The 21,698-nt window shown below is 49.1% G+C and overlaps 1 protein-coding gene across 1 annotated transcript in view; it reads left to right on the top strand.

Annotated features, from left to right (window-relative positions):
- The window catches only part of LOC144146249 (phospholipid-transporting ATPase ABCA3-like), a 78,197-nt gene extending 56,982 nt beyond the window's left edge, over window positions 1-21,215 (top strand). The window contains exons 16-21 of the mRNA XM_077678213.1: window positions 691-987; window positions 3,787-4,262; window positions 6,106-6,293; window positions 11,663-11,836; window positions 17,957-18,170; window positions 20,326-21,215. Coding sequence (XP_077534339.1) covers window positions 691-987; window positions 3,787-4,262; window positions 6,106-6,293; window positions 11,663-11,836; window positions 17,957-18,170; window positions 20,326-20,598 — 1,622 coding nt within the window. The 3' untranslated portion in view covers window positions 20,599-21,215. The remainder of the gene's footprint in view (window positions 1-690; window positions 988-3,786; window positions 4,263-6,105; window positions 6,294-11,662; window positions 11,837-17,956; window positions 18,171-20,325) is intronic.
- Window positions 21,216-21,698: the final 483 nt, after the last annotated feature.

The raw sequence follows: 21,698 nt of genomic DNA, 5'->3' as shown, positions 1-21,698 counted from the left end.
GGATTATACTCATCGGTGACCAATCAGCGCTCGTCCTGTTGTTCCCTTTCTTTGTCCGTGTCTAATTTGCGCTTTCAGTTCCAATTATGCATCACAAACAGGCCCAAACCATGACCCTTTTGTTCAGTAGGCCAGTCGTGGAGGACTGGTGTGTAACGTGACACAGGAGTGACCCCACATATTTCTAGGGACTGAGCAGGATCAACTAGTGACCTACGGGTGTGTCCCCGGTGGGTCACGTGAGGTGCAGGTGAATCGCGTCACCCAAGCGAGGGAACCTCCGTAGGAAGGCTGAAGGGGAGCAGGGACAATGGTGTGGAGGAATAAAGGGAGGATGTAGAGGAGATTTGAAGAGGGAGAGCGGGGTACAGAGAGGAAAGAGAATGTTAAAAAAATAGTATAGTGATTGAAGGAGAATGTCGAGGAGAGGAGAGGGAAATGGAGAGAGTAGATGAGAGGGCGGAGAATAAGCGATGGTGAAAGGAGTGGGACAAGGAAGACGTAGAAAGGACCAAAAGTTTAGCTGGAGGTGGTCTGAGAGAAGTGAGAGCCGATAGGATGCTGCGGCCAAGAATGAAAGCTACCGTGCGCTTGGCTTTCTGAACTTGCAGCTAGCTGGCTTTCAGTAACGACGGCGTGCATTGCCTGTGCCCTGCTGCAGGCTTCGAGAGGGTACGCCAATTGACTGAGAACGCACTTTTTTTCCATTTGGTCGGAGTGTCACCACGTCATCGAGCTTCTTCGCCCTTCCAGGTCCCGGAGTGACCATCGCGTATCTGCTGGGAAAAGACTTCGGCCGGGACCCGCGGCTGCTGTTCACGTTCTTCCCGCCCTTCGCCATCTCGGCGGCCACCATCCGCACGGTGAACTTGGACTTCGAGGAAGCCACCTGTCACTACATCCGAAGGCAGAAAGTGGACCGCGACATGCAGCGCTTCTGCCAGGACGTCAAGCGCGTGGGCTCGGCCATTGTGTTTTGCTGCGACAGTGAGTGGGCCGTTGGCGTTGTGCGCCCACTACTCGCGCCGCCGAATCTACGTTGCAATTTAAACTGTTCGCGTCAAATCTGGAGGGCATAAAAGGGCACGCTTCGGCAACCAACGAACGTAATATGCGTGTAAAGAAAGGGACGGGCGAAGAGAAGATAGAGACTGGAGGCCACCGTTCCGAGATTCTGCTTCTTTGTTACTTCTTCATCTTCTTCTACAATGCGTACATATCTTGAATTTCGTGCGGTGAGGAAGTGGCGCCTATAGACAGAAAAAAAAACGATTGAATGTTACTGCGCCGATTTTAGACTTGTAGGTAACAAAGGAGGATTGAAGTGTGCGTGCGTGTGTGCGTGCGTGTGTGCATGCGTGTGTGTGTGTGTGTTGATGATTTCATTGTAGGGTTTAACGCGCCGACGCAACGCAGGCGATGAGGCGCGCCGTAGTGGAGGGTTCCGGAATAATTTCGACCACCTGGGGATCTTTAACGTGCGCCGAAATCTCGTACACACGGGCGTTTTTGCTTTTCGCCCCCATCAGAAAAGCGGCCGCCGTGGCCGGGAATCGAACCCGCGACCTCGTGCTCAGCAGCGCAACGCCTTAGCCTCTGAGCCACGGCGGCGGGTTGTGCGTGCGTGCGTGCGTGCGTGCGTGCGCGTGTGTGTGTGTGTGTGTGTGTGTGTGTGTGTGTGTGTGCGTGCGTGTGCGTACGTATGCGTGTGTGTGTGTGTGCGTGCGTGCGTGTGTGTGTGTACGTGTGCGTGCGTGTGTGCGCGTGCGTGCGTGTGCGTGCGTGTGTGCGTGCGTGCGTGCGTGTGTGTGTGTGTGTGTGTGCGTACGTGTGTGTGCGTGCGTGCGTGCGTGTGTGTGTGCGTGCGTGCGTGTGTTAGGCCCAACGCGAGCAATCGAAATGGAGTGTGCAGACTTACGGTGACTGTTCGTTGATGGGGGCCATGCCAACCTACTCTAGCTTGGCCAGGAAAGACAACTGTTAACGCGTCATGCGCGGTGTTAGCAACAAACAGGTAGTCCAGATATTTGTCCGAGTGAAACAGAACGCCAAAAACAAGAAACAACGAAATACCGATTTACACGCAGAGTTGAAGGAACACATCCGAAGCTGACTACAAGTAAGCAAAGTAGAAAAGTATTGGAAATTGGAAATGGATGGTGAACTGTTTATTGTAGTTGTAGAAAACGGAGTCACTCAAGATAGCTTATATGTGAGAAGCTGAGGATATAATGAACATAAATGCGGAGAAGACCAAACATTGAGTAAAGTGAATTGAAAAAAGATACAAAGGATTGCTTTGTTAGCATTTCAAAGTGACAGTGCACGAACAAAGGATAAAATGAGGCCATTTTCATGACAAGCTCACAGACTTGTTTGCGTAATAGAGTTAGCGAATCATTATATATGTGAGTACTGATTGTGTGTATACACTGCAATAAAAACATGGGGCACAAGCCACGCAGACATTTGGGAATAAAGAATGTACCGTGTCTTCTAGTTGACTTTGCGGCGCATGGAGTGGAACATGTCGCATTATCTCACCACAAGACACTGTGCTGTGAAGGATTTTGAATAGGAAAAGAATATCCGCCTTAGTATGCCTGGAAGTTAAGCATGCTAGCATTGGCACAAGATGTGATCAGGAATTTAATCGTTATGGGTAGCACAGCGATGGTTAAAGATGGATATAAACTTTTTCTGGACACTACTAATAAGCATAGTTTGTTTTGCATGTTTGTTTGTTCCACACCACCACCACCACTATCCCCACTACCACCACCACAACAACAATAACAGCAATAATAATAATAATAATAATAATAATAATATTAATAATAATAATAATAAGTAAAGTCTTAATATTTTTCCCCGTTTCCTTCTATTAATGCTTTTCCTAATGTGCTGCAGCTTTGTTTGACTGCATTTTACGTAAACAAATTTACCGGACATGCTACAGGAAAGTTCGCTGTGGCGGACGGGTCCGCTACATTTTATAATATGCTTCGTTAAAACGTTCACGTGTTAAAGAACAGGAACTGCTGCCAAAAAATATTTGTGCGAAATTGCCGCTTCAATTTCAAATTGTCGCGGTTAACTTCACTGTTCTATCTAAACATCCGTAAGAATGTTCTGATTCTGTTTTCCCAGTGAATCTAAGAAGTGCTTACCTTTGCAGCATTACTTGTAGTATAACGTGTAACTACCGTACATAACCGCATTGACTAGGCCACTCACTACAATGACTTGTCCTCAAGATGGATGCATTGTAATGCGACTTTCACAGCAATGGCCCCACTACCCGCGTATGAAATATTTAACACATTTAGAAGTACAAGAATCTAACCGAAATACGAGGATTTGAAGCCTGGTCTTCTGAGTGTGAAAAAATATTCTGTGAAGGATATGCATTGCACGGTGACCTCGATCGCCACTTCTGTTAAGGCTGAAAGTTTGGCTAGTTGGTTTTGACTCGAATACATTCTACCAGCGAAAATAACACGCCAGTGAAGAAGGATACATCGTCCTGTATGTACCTTTCATCGTCCGTGCCTTGTTTTCCCGGTAAAATATATTCAAGTCACTTCTGTACCTAATGTAACCAACTGTGTGGGGACTCACAACCTATGTAATCAAGTCACTACTTTACGTGTGCGCCGAAACGAAACATCTTATCAAAAGATATCGCCTACAGCCCTCATTTGGAACTGATGGAGGCACACCACGCTTGCTGGCTCCCCAGTGCCAGGAAGGACGAAGTAACTGCACAGTATTCCTCACTTACAGTCGTGCTGGGCAGGACGACCAAGTCGTGGCGGCCCGTTGAGCTCCTGTCCACCTCCGAGTACGGAATCCTACCGGACGTGCTGATCATGTTTGTCGAAGGCCTCCTAATCTTCGTGTACCTCCTATTTCGCCTGTCTGCCGGATTCTTGCCCAGCATGCAACCCCCGAGGCGCAAGATCACGCAGCAGAAGATAGAGCAGGACGTGGCGGCCGAGAGGTCGCTGGTGCTCAACCTTTGCGCCGCCTCGACGTTCTCCCAGCACAGCATGGTCGCCAACAACCTGCGCAAGAACTTCGGCGACCTGCAGGCCGTCAGGGGGATCTACTTGGCCCTGCGGCCCGGGGAGTGCTTCGGCCTTCTGGGCGTCAATGGCGCGGGGAAGACGACCACGTTCCGCATACTGGCGGCGCTCATCAGCATGAACGAGGGAGAGGCCTACATGCCGGACTTGGTGCTCTCCAGGAACGCGCGCACGGTACGAAGTCCGAAGCTTGATTCTCAATTAAGGGAGCACATTGGCCTTAGATCAAAAACTTAATTTTTACAGTTATGAAAAATTGGAGGACATATGCAGATTTTCATTCTGATTGTAGATATAAGGAGGACATATGCAGATTTTCATTCTGATTGTAGATATAAAATATTTGTTCTTGTGTAAAAGAGATGCATTCAAATTTATCCGCATTTTTACATTTGATTTTTTGACAGCTTTTGGAAAAAACTGCTAGAATGGCGCAGCTGAACAAGGTACCAGTGAACTGTGCACAAATCAAAGAGTGCAATAAGACTAATAGTATTATTCTATCTGGTCTGTAGCAGAAGTTACCACCGTTTGAAGATTGGGCTTGGAAGGCAAAACCGGTGTTTCTGGTTTCCACCTTTCAAGCTCAAACTTCAAACAGTCATAACTTCTGATACAGACCAGATAGATTGATACTATTAGTCTTATTGCACTCTTTGATTTGTGCACAGTTCACTGGTACCTTGTTCAGCTCCGCCATTCCAGCAGTTTTTCTACAAAAGCTGTAAAAAAATCAAATGTAAAAATGCGGATAAATTTGAATTCATCTCTTGTACACAAGAACAAATTTTATATCTACAATCAGAATGAAAATTGCATATGTCCTCCAATTTTTATCATCGTAACTGTAAAAATATTTTTGGTTTAGGACCAGTGTGCCTCCTTAACGGCGCTTTGCGGTTTCTTGCGGGTCGGGAGGAGTGTTGGATGGTAGCGCTCATTGTCGTAGTAAAGTTTCTGAGAGGCCATGTAAAGCCACAAACGGTCACACCTGGCATTAGAAAAACCGAATGCCTTCTCGATCACACGGTGCGTCAACGCTTCTGTGGTGCCGTTGGCCTACACATGCACACGGTGCGTTGTCGCGGTAGGGCAGTTTCGCGAGCATAAACCACTGTGCCCGAGTGGTAACATTTATCTGCGGCGCACAACGGTAGCCCATTGTGGCAGGTTCGTCGACTAGACCAGGAAATTTTGCTTTCCAAGGGTCCTAACCGTAAAGAGCTGTAGTCATTCACGAAGCATAAATCTAAGATCCTGTGTTCAGGTTGATATTTCGAGTGAATTGAATTGATTGAATGTGGGGTTTAACGCGCCGACGCAACGCAGGCGATGAGGCGCGCCGTAGTGGAGGGCTCCGGATTAATTTTGACCACCTGGGGATCTTTATCGTGCGCCGAAATCTCGTACACACGGGCGTTTTTGCTTTTCGCCTCCATCAGAAAAGCGGCCGCCGCGGCCGGGAATCGAACCCGCGACCTCGTGCTCAGCAGCGCAACGCCTTAGCCACTGAGCCACCGCGGCGGGTGGATATTTCGAGTGTATTCGGTTCCTAACGGTACATAATTCTACATCGAAAGTTCACTTTACGGGAGTCGAAACCCTGACTACGAGCCACATAGCTTGTAAAGGTCACGCAGAATATATTTCGGTATACGTTGTAACTAGCCTTCGAGTCACTTGGATTTCCAGGTTGTATAGAAGCTGTCACTTGAGAGCCTCCATAGGAATGTTCTCAGGATGTTCATTCGCCCCAGACGATTTTATTCAACGCTGCAACTGGTACCCATACACACAAATGGCTATTCACAGACTACGTGTATGGACGATCTGTTTTCAAATAATTTTAACAAAGCGACATCAGCCGGCAGCCAGGAGATTCGATACAGATCGCGCCCGTCCGCAGCCGAGTAACCCGTTCTCCCCACAGGCTATACGCGCCAGCTTGACTTCCGTTTCCAAGTGTCCAAGAAAATGTTTTTTTTTTTCTGCTTTTCGCTCTTTTTGCATCGTTCAGTGGCAGTCCAAGATTGGATACTGTCCGCAAGTGGACGCGCTGCTCGAGAAGCTGAACGCTTTCGAGACGCTCTTCATGTTCGGGCGGCTCCGCGGCGTGCCGGAAAAGCGCCTGGGCGCGGCTGTCGATCTCATCATCGACATTGTCGACCTTCGCGAACACGCGCACAAGACCTGCTGCCACTACAGGTGAGGGCTACGCTACTAAGAGAGAGAGAGGAAAAGAAAGGTGGATCCCGCGCATATGAGGCCATATAAAGCGAAACTTTCGGCGAGGTTCACATCGTCATTAATGTCGGTGCCCTCAGTTGCATAATGGAGTTCAAGTAGCAGTGTTTGGAATGATTGCACGGGCGTCGTGGCATAACTCGGTTGAGACGAAAGTGTGTGGGGCACGTTTGCTCGCTCGTCACTTCTGGGCCTAGTTCGAACGACGCTCGCCGTCTTTTATTGCCGGCCACTTTGTTTCCCTAAGTTCCCCTAATACCTTCGAGCCAGCATATATACCCAGCATACATACATTTGCGGTGTACGCGACGTTTCGTTGTTGGTAAACGCGCTCTGGTTCCGTGTGATAAGTTTATCGGGCCTGGGTGTCCTGGGCGCTGCGGGAGCGCTTTTGAGCTGTTGTGCTAGCGCGGGTTCTCGTGGTCTCGCGGTGGCGGGGGCGTTCATGATTTTGTCAGGAGCCTAGGATGCTCCTTTTCGCCACCAGAGCGGCGGGCAGGTGGAGCCGCCGGGCATGAGCCACGCATTCGCCCACGGGAACAGAAGGCAGCAGCAGACCCTCGAAAGGCCTCCAGAGGCAAATAAAGCATCTCTTTGGGGGAAAAATGGCCGACTGGCGCCTCTGCCAAGTAAAGGTCTCCCTTCTCTTTCCCGCTCACCTCTCATGCTGTTCCTTTCCCGTCTCGTTCCTCCCAAGATAACACGCTAGAGGTTTGCTCATGTCAATTTACATTTACCGCGTTCTACTGTTCCAAGTTGGGTGTCTCGATGCCAGCGCTGCCGTACGGCGGAGACGCGCGTGAATTGAGGCACCGTGCTACAACATTTATAGAACCACGCTTCCCTACTGCACGAACGTTCCAAGCGGACCGTAGATCCCATTTATACGTGTGCCAACATCTTGGCGGAAGGCGTTGGTGTTTTATAATGCAGAGACCCTTAAACTTATGGGCTTGTTTCCGTAGTTGCTAGTTGTTACCTGAATTGAGTATAGAAGGGGCATTGCGTTGACCATTTGTGTACCTTCTCTGCCGTGTACGAGTGTGGATGGTGTCACTCGAGTTGGTTTTTTTCCCTGAGTGGTGTGTGCAAACATGATGTGCCGGCGGAACTGCACTCAACGCCCGGTGTATTATATCACCGTACATGGTGCGCATAAGCGATGGTTTTGTTAATCGTTCCTTCAAGCCACTAATTTACGCTACTGCGTTTCATACATCAAGTGCAACGCTGTGAAAGGAGCCATGAAGAGAAAACACAAGTTTGGTTCATTCAAAAGATTGTCTCGTTAGAATCATACTGACACCACTTTTAACGTAAACTTCGCTCAAATAAGCTACATAATTAGGAAAAACGGGAATGGTCATGCGACCCACCAGCTCATTTCCCGCAACAGAACCTGTGATGTCACATGGGCTAAGCTCTGCGATTGACGGAGGCTGGCAGAAGCAGACGCAAATTAGGTAGAGCTTACAAACTAGACGAACGAGCGATTTGCGCTTAAATTTAGGGCACATTCTTTACAAAGCAATAAGAATGATGGGACAAACAGTGGAAGTTACGAAAGCACATGTAAATATAGAAGTACTGATGCGTTCTGCTGTTCGTACTGCGCACAGCATGCTTTGGTTTAGCTGCACAGCACTACGGGGCTTGGGGTTGTCTCAGACGACACTGGCCGATTGACGCAAGCAACGGTGTCTTACGTGACCCCATTTGTCGAGCGAGTACTGTTTCAGGGAACGAATATTTTCTCCCAGAACAAAAACAAGCCAGGTTTAAATGCGGGCAAAAACAAACCAAACGCTTGCCACGGTATGGTGGCGCCATCTAGGTTACGGAACGTAAAGAAACGCGGGAACAAACCAACACCGCTGTACAGGGTGGAGACAACCTTTGAACGGTCCCGTGCCGCCGCAATTGGGCCAACGGGCTCAACGCGTTATTCTTTTCGTTTCCCACGAGACCTAGCAACGCGAAACAGACAATATGATTCAAACTTCTTCAGTAAACCGCGTTGCGGCGATAATTTTAGCGCGGTTTTGACACAGTGACTTGCGTTCCGACGTTTATTTTTATTTTTTGTCACATCGTCGGCGAGTTCAATTCTAAATCTTATTTCTTTCCCAGTAACTTAAACACTACGCGCATGCGGAAATAAACTGCACTTATGGGTTCATTGGATGCACATCGTGCTCATTTGTGCGGGCCGATACAAGCGCGCACCGATGTTTGACCGGCAATGGCAATTTGACGCGGTTCTGCAGCATCGTCAGTTTACCTCGTTGATTCTAGCGAGAACTTTGTGTAAGAAAAACGCGTTATTCATTGATTAGTTAGCACAGCTGCTCCAACCAGGGTGAATTACCAACATGTGTTCACTTTCAACTTTCGTTTTCGCCGTTGCCGTGATGATCCACTTCTTTCTGGGCCTCTCTTAAAACACTCACCATGTTATTAATTCTACAGGGCCGCCAGCAGAGCAACGGGTTCAATTTTTACTGGAACAGTTTGGAACCGACTTTGGCACTGCACTGTGGAGTAGCCCGAAGCACTTGGTGCGAATAACGCATCATTTGTTATTCATGGGAAAGGCCAGAAAGCAGATTTCTGTACCTTAGAATACTGATTTCTGGCACAGAAACGCATAATACATATTTTAAATTTGTTATTCGCCCCTTTTTAGCCCAAATATATGCAACATTTTTGTGAATTCTTGTGCGTGATTTATTTATTTCTTCACTACAATGTTTCACCCCGGAAGCAAGAGTTATATTTTATTTTGGGATTGAAAAGAGAGCTCTTTAAGCTAGGCTCTTATTCGCAAGAGAATCGTGGATAGGTAAATTGTTTTTACATACGGAACCTTGATATGGCCTGTTTTTCTGTGGTAAAAAAAAAGGTGTATGGTATAGGTTAATGCTGTGACAAAAAACAGTACTAGCTCATGAGTTGGAGATTTGTGGCCATACATAAATGCATACAGAGGCAATACGGATTGTGTGTCATACACAAATATTGCAAGAGGAGGCTGACTTTCGCGGTTTAAAAACAAACTTTATTCATAGGAGAGCACCTCTGGTCGATTTCCTGGTAGGTTCCGACTTCTTCCTTTCGTTCCCTTCTTCCACCCAGTTTTTGCAGAAGTTATATGACTGTTCCGGCTGTATACACTTCACGACTGAACAGGACAGCACTACAATGTAGTGTCTTTTATAGCATGGGACACTTGGTGACGTTAAACCTTGCAAACAAAACCACACGACGCGGAAACACAGTTTGCTTTGTCGCGGTAACAAAGCCTTCTCGGGGAATCGGCTCAGCATGAAGCAGCGCGAGCAGGCTGGATGTAAAGGTGTCCACGCGCCAGCTCTGCCAGTTGACCATAGTGTACAAAGCCACCACTGACAGGTCACACATTCCTGGGAAGTTCATCAACGATTCCCCCCTGCCCTGTCTTCGGAATTCCTTGATCACCCGCAGGTACCTGCGGAGCCAGACAATGATGCCAAGATTCCGTATTCTCTCATCATAGGTGAAGCCCATGTCCTTCATTAACGTCCACAAGGTGGTTTTCGTGAAGTTCGGCAAGTCGTCATCTTCGTTGACAGCCTTTCGCACACAGTCCAGTGTCGGAATCTCCCTCTTGGCGTACATGCTCTGCACTTTCAGACGGATGGCATGGACTATGAAGCTGTCATGCTTGACGGTTCGCGTGCTTGATATCGTCACGTCGCGAGATCTTCTCTTTGGGGACACCAAATTCCCACGCAGACACTCCGCCTTCAATTTAGCCACGGTACGGGGAGATACTCCGGTGTCCTCGCTCACAACACTCAGTACTTCCTGCACAGATTTTGCCGGGAAACGCACCCTGGTACGGGCGTACACATTTGCAATTACTTGCTTGGCGTTCTTTGACAACTTTGATGTGCAAACCCTCGAAAAAATGCGTACAGGAGTCGTGGTCGAAGCTCGAAAGTTGGACGCCATTTTTTCAACGCTGCCTCAAAGAGTAAACAAAAAACGGCGTTCAAGGTTTGGCGGAGACCGAAAACCTGATACGAAAGCGACAAACATAAAATACAAAATCGCATATTTCGATCGTTTGTCCGGCAACACGGGCGTTTTTTGTCAAGCTGATGATAATTATTTATGCTTAAGGTTGCCGGAGAAGCATTTATTGTTTCTGCTTCACCGCAAGCAACCCACTACTTTTGGTCGCGGAAGCACACAGCGCAAACAAGAGCGCTAGCTTTGTCAGCGTTGCACTTGATGTATGAAACGGAGTTATAGTGGAACCTTTCATTGCTGTTGCCGTTTGATTTCTTAAATGCCGAGGTAGCGCTGGCAACAGCAGGCGACGGTTTTCTGCCGCTGATGTATTTTATTTGCTATAGCAAAAACCAAGAATCCATTTTTTTTTAATAAACACTGCAAATGTCACTTATGTATTGATTTTCCGCCTTATATTTGCGTAATGTGTTGTTCTTGTTCAGCAATGTTGCCAAGTATGAACACTGACACCAGACTTAGACGTTTAGATTTGGCTGTGAGTGTATAAGACTATTGCGCAGATTTTATTTCGCTTTGGCCGGGTGACTGAATCGAGTCACAGACAGACAGACAGACAGGCAGACAGACAGACAGACAGACAGACAGACAGACAGACAGACAGACAGACAGACAGACAGACAGACAGACAGAGACAAATTTCTGCGTTTTAGTAGCCCAAGAAAGACTATCGTCTTCAAAGAAATCGGTGGAGACGCTTATGCGCAGGAAAGCAAAATTGTACTGGCGGTGAAATGCCTTTGAGTACGGCAAAGTTGTTTCTGTCGGATTTGTGGGCTCCGCATAACCCACAGCGACGAGAGGAGCAGAAGCGGTTGCGATGCCTTCGGGGAGGGCGGCCGTGCGCTGCGGAGAGCACCCTGGCTCGCTGATGACTGCTGCGCCAGTGGGCGAGTCACCGGGTGTAGGGACCTTCGGCCGGACGACTTTGGTATGGTACCGCAGCTGGAGGAGCCGGCCAGCTGTGCTACAAGGAACTCGATGGGGCGCTCCCCCACGGCGTATATCTGGGCAAATCGCGTGTTCTGTTTCTTCTCCGTTTCACTACCGTTCCTCCACTGCCGTTTGGCGCTCGTGCCACTTTTATTTCGCGCCAACAATAAAAACAGCAGTTCCCAACTTTAAGTTTGAAATTAGATAACCATCAACGCTTATCTGTCTAGGGAGATATATTATAGCGACAATTGAATGTTCCCCTGAGGACTCGCCGGACTCCCTCGCTGTGGTGCGCTGACGGAGTGAGAGTGCTCTTGCAGTGGCGGAAACAAGCGTAAGCTGTCCATCGCCGTGGCCCTGATTGGCTTCCCCGAGGTCGTGTTCCTCGACGAACCGTTCGCCGGCGTGGACGTTGTGTCGCGCGCTCGCATCCACAAGGGGCTCCGGCCGATCAAGGACCGCAACAAGAGCACCATTGTCCTCACCTCGCACAGGTATCTGTCTAACTGTCCGCACTTGACCATGGTAAACACCGCAACTCTTCGCCGAAACGGGCACCCCGACGGTGAGCGGGAAGGGGGTGGTAGTCACTTGAGAGCGAAAGCCCTCTTACTACGGGTACCAACCCGGAAGGAGAAGAAGAATAAACACATTTATTTGGGAGCGGAGTTAGTTGGTGGTGGTCATCAGTTTGGCGGCGACTGCGGCCGCACGGGCGACCAGTGAAACTTGGGCCTCCTGGTCTGGTCAGCGCGACGCCGCCTCCCGCGGCTCACATGTGGTTATTTCTGGATAGGGATCTCTCGGGCATCCCCTCGTAAGGTGCTGAACGCCGAAAACGGCTCGGAAAGTGAACCTGACCTTCAAACTCAGTTAAGGTCAAGCCAGCCAGCGCCTCTGCGGTTGCGCTGTGAAAGCGCCGAATCGTTCGTGCCAAAAGGAGGGCTGCGGAGAGGGGATGGGTGGAGAGAGTAGAGGCGTGTGCCATCATAACAGTATTAACTCTATGATCATAACATGATACGAGGAGGCGTTGGCTGCATGCAAGTTTCCTTTCACGTTCGCGCCCAGGTGGGAGAATTCGCCGAGCAACGTCTGCGTTTTTTGCTGCGGTACAAATGTGCGAAAACAGAGCTACCGCTCGACAAACTTCGTTTAACCGCGTTCAACCACAAGAGGATGAGGAAAAGTACACGTTGTTAATTCGAGCCTTAAAAAGACACTGAAGTCAAGCTCTTGGTTTTGCTTGCACCGCGTACACTGGTTCAAATAAACCCACTTTTCATAGTTTATCCAGCCGATAAGGCGGCGGAGGAGTAGGAATAAGCTTTATTTCTATGTTCCGGAGTAATGGCAATGAGGGGGTTTTCTCAGTCCAGAAGTCCCTGGGCGGTCGCTGCCAGGCGGGCTGTTTCAACCAGCCGAAGCTGATCGCCGATACATGGCGTCTACGGCAGGGAAACGGAGAGCCGGTAAGGCGGTAGTTATTTTATAAAGCCGGAAAGGATAAAAACTACCATGTGCGGTCTGCGGCGGCCGCACCAAGTGAAGCAGTGACGTACATACGAGGTGCTACATGATTGGACGATGTCCACGATTAGAATTCAAATCAGTTTCGGCTTCAGTTCATCATACGAAACGTCATAGCAAATATCTAGGCAAGGAGGATGCAGAGAGGACGACATCATTTTCAAATTGAATGTTCTACTGAATGAAATCGCGTAAACGCAGCGAGAGTGGTCGAAACATGGCCTAGACACTCTAGACAATATTTTGCGCTAGTAATCCCGCAATGTTTATAAATCATTTGTGCCCCTTGAAGTACTGATGTCTGGGAACCCGCCTTGTAGGGGTTTTCCTCTAGTACGGGATACCCTCGCCTGCGCTGGCCTCCCGGGCCCCGTCCATCAGGGGACGCTGGGAGGAGAGGTCAGAGCTGGTCAGCCGTGCCACCCACTTTCGTATGTAGGTTGGGGACTAGGAGTAAGGGTCGGAGTTTGTGACACCCCCATACAGATGGTATAGGGTACCAGGGTGGGGCAGCATTTGCAAGAGGCGGGGTAGAGGTGTGGTGCGTTGCACGAGGCAAGTAGGGTATTGGGGGTGAGTGTTTGTAGCCGTCGGAATAATGTAGCTTCGGTTGTGGATAGGTGTAGGTGGGGTGGTGGGTATTGTTGGCGCCCGTGCCGGTAGTGGGCGAGTGTGGTGGCCCCAGTGTCGTGGGCTTGAGGATGTCCTTAGCTTATAGGTTATCTCCCTTTTGCGAAACGGTGCGGTGTGTACGGGCGCAGGCAGCGGCGTGTGTAAATTCCTTTCCTTTGAGGCATTCGTGGCCAGGGGATCAGACAGTCTGCAGCTCCGAAAGCTGTTTAATGTGTTTTAGAATATCGAATGCTGGTAGCGATATTCGATCAATAAATTGCGGCATGCAGCTTGGGAGTCTGTCAGTATAACTGTATGCTCTTCGCAAGTGGTGGAGGATATGGGGATAGCAACTTCTTGGATAGCAATATCTATGGATGTTTAAAAGGAACTCTGCAACACTTTTTCCAATTTGTTTTGAAATCCTAAATGCTTGCAGAATGTAGCCACCCAACACACCCAGTACTTAGATTAAGGGTTCGCAAAGTACCTCAGCCAAAAATTACTGCTCTGTGCCCATCAGATAACTTGTAAACTCGCTCAAAAGATTTTTTTCTCTCTTTCCCGGTCTTGATGTTGTTCTACGGCTCGAATTACGTCACTAAGGCCATGTAGCGGCTGTTCGCCGGTTTTCCTTCAGTTAGAGCAATGAACGCTTTTCGATAGCAACTTACAAAAAGCAAGAAAAACAAAGCAGAAATGGAAGACGTACCTGGAGCGACGAGCAAATCACGTAGTGCCGCTCCGTGCTGGCGATAACTATAGCTTTAGCAGTGGTTCCAGGCGCGAAGGATAGAGTGAAGCGCTTATCGAAAGTGTTGCAGGGTCCCTTTAATGGTCGTGGCTTCTTTCATTTATTTTCCGTTGGCGTCGGTTACACTGGCAGCGAGGGGAGATACGCCTGCATAGCGAGTGAAGGGGAGAAGATCGTACTATGCATGGATTGCTCGTGCCCTTGCTGCTCTTCGTGCCTTGCTATAGATAGGGTGCATGTTACGTTGGATTGGCGGTGCTTTGATGTATTGTCGAATGGATAAGGGAGCGCGTGTCTATTGACCTGGTTTTTGTGGGGTCGGAGGGTGGCGGAGGGTGGCTCTTTCCGTGGTGGTGAGTTGGAGGCGTGTAAGTTGTGAAATTCGATGCCCTCTTGGATTTCTTCCCACGTATTGTGGACGCCCAGTGGTAAGCTTTTCGTTGCCACTTTGCGGAGCAATTAAAGTGCTGTTTTGTAAGCTCGCCATATCCCGCTGTTCACTTTGGGTTGTTCGGAGGGTTTTGGGGCTAGGTACGGAGTATGGTATGCCATCAGGCTGATAAGGACGACTTGGATTATGCTGACAGGGTCTGATTCTTGGAAGCCAAATCATTAGTGAGCGATTCGATAGAATAGGTTCGTTAGTCGTGAGAGAGTGTTGGATTGGGAGGATTGCTTGGGCACCCAAACCGTCTTTCGGTGTGATGAGCCTCAGAACATTAAGTGGAAGGGGGGGGGGGGGGGGAGGGGGCGGCGTTAGGGACGGGTTGATTATTGATGCTGAGTTCAGGATCTGGTATGGAGTTGGCGCGCTGTTTAGGGTTTAGGTGTTCCTTCGTGCAGTGGAAGTAAATAGGATTTTTCGGGGGCACATTCCATTTTTCGGGGGCTTGCGAGTATTGTGGCGCTACTTGGATGGCACTTTGGAGGGAGCCTTGTTGGTCACCCATGGAGCCCGTAGGAGTCCAGCGTGTGAGATCTTTGGCGTATATGGCGTGTCGCAGGTTGGGCATAGTTTTCGACAGAGGAGGTAGGCCTTTCATGCTGATGTTGAACAGTAGTGGAGATATCACTGAGCCTTGTGGGGTTCCTTTAGACATAGTTTGGAAAGTGTCGGAACGGGCGTGCGCGATACCCGCTGTTGCAGTGCGACTGGTTAGGAAAGGGGCAATGCAGCCGTAGAGACGTCGGCCGCAGTTAGTGGAAGCGAGACCTTGAAGGATCCCTTGATGAGAGACGTTGTCAAATGATGCTTTGATGTCTATTGCCAGGGTTGAGAATTTGTGGTGATTTGTTAGTTTGTTAATATTCTCCTTTCAGTTGAAGTGAAAATCTTGGGGTGAAAGCTGTGAGGGCAATCCATACATTGTACCCGGGAAGTAACCATTGTTCTCGATGTGGGGTGAAAGTGGGTTGTTGACCATGTGTTCTGCGAGTTTTTCTACAGAGGATGCGAGGGAGATAGGGCGTAAATTTTGTGTGTTCATAGGGTTTACAGGTTTAGGTATGAGGGTTATATCTACGCGTTTTCATTGTGGGGTTAGAGTGCCAGATGACCCTTTGTTGTTGATGTAACCACAGAATTCTTTTTCTACGGTTAGACTAAAGGGCCACAAAGTTTTCATAAAGCAAAATATTGTGCGCGCTACATATTTTGAACAGCGTTCAATTGTGAAATGAGAATGCGCATGAGTTTGTGTAAAATTCTACACCTTCCAATGTCTTACACAAACTCATGCGCAACAAAACGGCAACAATTGATACTTTATGATAGGCGCCGTTTGGCTGATCAGGAGTTACCAGAAAAAAACGCAAACAGGGCGCATTCGGGATCTTGATGTTTAAACGTTGTGTCTAAGGAGGTGTCCTATGGCACTATGAGCATTCCATCACAGTGCCGTCCATCCGCATTTTCTTCGCCGCATCTGACACTAACCCAACCTGCCATAGCATAATTTAACCGAACCTAGATTAACCTAACTTAAGGGAACAGCACTGACAAGAAACGTTTAAATCTTCTAAAACTAAAACATACCTAAAAACCATGATAATAAAAACATAACAAAACAAAACAAAACAAAACATAACAAAGCGGCGGAATGGAACTACCGCAATTTGTACACGAAGATATATGACGTTACCGCTTCACCATAACTGCACGCATTCTGAACGGTCACGGCGGATATACGAATGCCGCCCTACGGAAAGACAGTCGTGGCTCTAGCGCCGAGTTGGAGCACCGCTGGGTGGTTCCCTAGACTCTACGTTCTGTAATCGTCGCATGCAAACTTGGCCTATATATATAGTTGGTACATTACGACGAGGAAAAACTGCGCAAGAAAACGAGGACAAAAGAAGGCGACTACACACACAGGGTGCAACCTGCGCACTGTGTCTCTAGTTTTCTTCTTTTGTCCTCTTTTTCGGCGGTTTTTTTTTTCCTTTCCCTAATTGTACTTGGCGTTATTTGATTCTATTTGACACACCCACTTCAGACCCTATCTATGAGTGCAGTTGTATCTTCCCTGTTCCTTCTTCCTCTTTCGACCCCTGGCCAGCAGGTCTAAAGTGCGCGGTGTTACCTGCCAAGACTGCGGGAAATACCAAGCACCCATGTGGAGTGACAATGGATCAATACGGAAACGGTTCGGTGCTGCTGATGTATGCCTTCGTTGAGATCAATGAAGCTGCTATAAAAAGGCTTCTCCACGATTTGCGGTTGACTAGCGAGTTTTCGGTTGACGGAAATCTTGCTTTTATTGTTGCCCTGCCGAGGGCGATGACATCACTAAGCTTTTAAGGCGAAGCTTTATATGGTTACGCGAAAGGAAAATTCGGTCCCGTGTACGTAGAAAGCTGTTTTTAAGGCGACTGCAAGCACATACGGAAGAAACTGGTTGGAGAGGAGTTAGGAGAGAGATCGTCTGGGTTTGTAGACAATGTAGCTGCACTTCCGTTGCTACCGACACCGTTACGAGGGCACGGCGCATCGGAGGGAGTGAAAAGGAGTCTATAGCAGCAGAGCGCGCACGCAGTGAGGTAGCACGTGTAGCACAACTCAAACGATAAAGGTGGGTAGAAGCGATGGAGATGCGGGCGGAGAAGCGTCAACGTGGCAACGGCACCGGCCGCACGTTACAACCTCGCTGGTTAGGCACCTAATTCTTTGCAGCCCTTTGATGGCTGTCTCTGGACTAAGCCGGTTGTCGGCGTAACCGAGGGAACGACGGCCTGGAACCGACGAATAAAAGAAAAAGCGAACGATGAAAGAAAGCAAAGGAGGAGAGTGTGGCGAAATTGGGAGGGGAGGGCGGTTCGCCGTGGCGGCGCGAGCCAGCGCTCTCCGAAAGTGTGCGGTGGGGCAGGGGAGGGAGCAATATATGCTGTGCCCGCACGGGGCGCTCGAGGGCGCGACGCTTGGCGAAAAAGTGAGGGGACGTGCGCGTGACTATGATGTGCGTTCGCTTAAGACGCTTTTCGCGGTTCCTTCCTGAGACGCACTTCGCGCCGCCGACGCAGATTCTCATCATTGCTGTCGTCAAAAGAACCCACCAGTGATTGCTGCCTCGGCGCACTGCTGCTGCGCCTAAATATCGCATTAGGGAGTATCGTAATCACCAGCCAATTTTTTTTTCATTTCCATATTTTTCCGTGGGTTAAGTAGCCGATATTTGCGACGGTCTCTCGTGCGATCACATCCGTCCTCTCTTTCCCGCAGCATGCAGGACTGCGAGGTGGCGTGCGACCGTATGTGCGTCATGGTGAAGGGCCAAATGGTCTGCCTGGGGACCCTGCAGCGCCTGAAGGACAAATTCGGGAAGGGGTGCACCATCCAGTTCGTGCTCCCGCACAAGTGGACCGGGAAACCGGACGCCCTTACCAGTGCGCTCGTCGACCAGTTTCCCGACGCCCACTTGACCGAAGTCCAACAGGTGCGCAACAGCGGCACCACATATGACATGTTATTTACGTATGACAATTTTGATGCCATCGGCGCTAAAGGAATCGCTTCCGTATGTTGTACGTGCTCTGCGTTTTGAGGAGAAACACACACAAAAGAAACAACTCACACGCACACGTGGTATATTGAAACGGGTTGCAACCTAAACGCCGCCGGAGGATCCACGCGGCAGGAGGATAAGGTTGGCTGCCGGCTGGCGCAGTGCGTTCATTTCTCTAAATAGTATAAATACATATCTGCGCCCGTACTGCCTCGTTGCGCTTTCTGGTTGAGGTGCCGTGTCGATACCGCCAGAAAACATGAAACTTTGCGGCGGCCGGCGGGAAGTTCGGATTGGTGGAACAGGTCGGAGAAGCGAGTGCGATAGCGGCGATGACCAGGGCCGTAGCCAGACATCTTGTAGAGCGAGCTACACTGGCCGAGGTTGAGCAGTTTCGCGTGGCTCCGGGAGAGCCGTGCTGAGCATGCGGGAGGAGCAGTGAAGTCACACGGCACACAGAACGTTGCTCGCTGCCCGGCGTCTCTCACACCCCACGCGCCCAGCGTCTTCGCCGACCTCCGTTAAGCACGTGGCGGCCCAGTCCACTTGATGATCATGCGAGGGGTGGCTGGGTATGCAACCGATGGCTCGGGCGTCGCAGCAACACCCGCGTGCGCCTGTAGAACCAGCTTAGCTCTGGGGCGATTGGTGACGCTGCGCCGGAGCCGCTTGATAAATATGTATGTGTCACATAATCCATATATCGTGCGTGTGTCATTGAAGCAGCAGTAAGCATGATAATCAAGCTAATCCTAGACAACTAGGAAAGATAAGAATAACCAGTTGAACCTCAGCTCACGCTACGTATATCCGGGTATATAGCAGAGCTGAGCCACCGCTAATTTTTTTTTCGGAGGGGGTTATGGATTATGCGAAGGGAGGAGTTTTGTCGAATGGAACACTAGGTCCCGCTTACGACTGCTGGAAAAAATTTTGGGAGGGGTTAGATCCCCCAAACCCCCCCTCTGGCCACATCCTCCCCTTTGCTTTCTGAGATTTTCTTGACTGCCAACTCTTATTTCTGTGTTATTTTCAACGAGCCCCTCATTTCCTATTCTGATTCGCTACATGCATATCGAGGGCCTCTGTTCTGGCAGTCTTGGTGCCATAGAAAGCTTAAGAGGGTTCAACGCTGATCGACCACTCTCGACATGTTGTAGACACTCGAGTCACGGCCCGGGGGTTAAAAAGAAGGTCCCCCTCACCCCGAGTAGTTCGAAGTGGCGCTGGCTACCAACCCCAAGCACAGGAAACAAAAACATCTAAACATAAACACCCCAGAAAGTGGAGGGGAAAATCGCCCCGCCGGTAGCGTAGTTGTTATCGCACCAAACCGGTATTCTGGAGGTCGTGGGTTCGGATCCCACCGGGCGAGCATTTTTTCTCCACTTTCTTTTTTTCTTTCCAAATTCTTTATCTGTTTCAATGACCTGCCACATCCTCCCCTTTGCTTTCCGAGGTTTTCTTGACTGCCAACTCTTATTTCTGTGTTATTTTCAACAAGCCCCCCATTTCCTATTCTGATTCGCTACATACATACATACATACATACATACATACATACATACATACATACATACATACATACATACATACATACATACATACATACATACATACATACATACACGCATGCATGCATGCGTATATGCACACGAGGTCGCGGGTTCAATTCCCCGCCGCGGCGGCCGTTTTTCTGATGGAGGCGAAAAGCAGAAACGCCCGCGTGTACGAGATTTCGGCGCACGTTAGATCCCCAGGGGGTCGAAATTAATCCGGAGCCCTCCACTACGGCGCGCCTTATCACCTGCGTTGCGTCGGCGCGTTAAACCCTACAAGCAAGCAAAATCAATGCATACATGCACGCATGCACACATGCATACATACATGCATACATACGTGCATGCAAGCACGCATGCATACAGCCTGCAAACGCACGATGACTGGCCTATGAATAGCTGGCTGCAGGCAAATTCACTCAAGCGATACATGTAGCAGATAGAGAAATCCGGAGATACTACGCAATGCGTGCACCCATTGATGGAGTCGTTGATTGATGTACGTATATCGCCTCTTTTGTACGCAGCACTTGCTGGAATATGGGATGGACACGAAGCTTCCCTGGAGCGTCATCTTCCAGAAGCTCGAAATACTGGACGTATCATTCGTGTTCGACCACGTGCTTGTTTCGGACAGCACCCTGGAGAACATATTCATCGGGTTCGCCCAGAGAGCCCAGGCCGCTGAGAGAGCGAAGGCGGGCTCGCCGTCGTCCCGCTCACGTCATGTTTTTTTTGCTATGAGTAGCAGGGCAACGACGACTGTTACAATAACGCCAACGACAGCAACCCGATTGTAACGGCGCGCTTTATGCTACGTAAATGTTTCTGAATTTTAGTTCGAATGCAACCTGAACGATTTATTTATATAAATGATACTTTGAAATCTGCTGGACAGTTAAGTCCTAACCACGAATGACAAGTTCGCCAGTATTCTACTTCGTATGTCTGCGTTGCTCAAATGATTCTTATGCATGATAATACCAATACAGAAAATAAGTCGAATAAACATTGACTTGTATTCCTTGCCTGGATTCGCAGCTTTCTTCTAACCGCTCGCAATACGCATGGCCTAAACATTCTGGCTTCTTAGTACAACGTTCCGATGTTAAACAAGAGTATGTTCTTGGGTCCTTGCTGTTTTTAATTTACATAAACAACTTGACTAACAACATTAATCAGAAAGTGCCCAATTCAGGACGATTGTTTTACTCATCGCAATATATCTACTGATAATGACATCGCTAACCGCCCAGCCTTTTAGCGCTTAACTGGTGTAAATTATCGCAAATGGAACTGAATTATAAATGTAAGTCTGTGCGCATGTCTCGCCGGCCTTCCGCATGTCCCAATTATTAAATGTTGTAATGTTGTAAATGTTGTAATGTTGCAATGTTATAAGTCCGGGGTTGATGGCCGCCGTCAGGCAGAGTTAATCTACCTTTTGCCTCTCTCCCGCAGTGGCGGTCCCAAGGGGGGGGGGGGGGGGGCGATGGGGGCGGTCGCCCCCCCCAAAGAGGTCCTCAGTTTCTTATTTTTAGTTTTTTTAAGCATTCTACTTGCGCGAAGTTAAATCCCTGCGGGTTGCACCGCATACGCGCACACGCCTGCATGGTTATCACCACCTCCGCAGAATTGGCGCAAGGAGGGGAGCGATTCTTTATTCGCCTCGCCTCCCTCTCCCCCCCCCCCCCCCCCACCAAAAAAAAAAATCGCCCCCCCCCCCAAAACCGATCTCTGGGACCGCTACTGCTCTCCCGAGACATGGTTTGTGTAAATAAATAAATGAAATGAAATTAAAGCAAAGCTTTCTACCTCTACCGACCAGCGGTTCTTTCGTGGCGTACGGCACAAGAAACTTTCACCCGCCGCGGTGGCTCAGTGGCTATGGCGTTGCGCT

The sequence above is a fragment of the Haemaphysalis longicornis genome, unplaced genomic scaffold (assembly GCF_048455015.1).
Source record: "Haemaphysalis longicornis isolate Haplotype H1 unplaced genomic scaffold, Haemaphysalis longicornis Haplotype H1 scaffold_7, whole genome shotgun sequence".
Taxonomy (NCBI): Eukaryota; Metazoa; Arthropoda; class Arachnida; order Ixodida; family Ixodidae; genus Haemaphysalis; species Haemaphysalis longicornis.
Note: the sequence above shows the minus strand (reverse complement) of the source record. Positions and strands in the feature narration are given on the sequence as shown.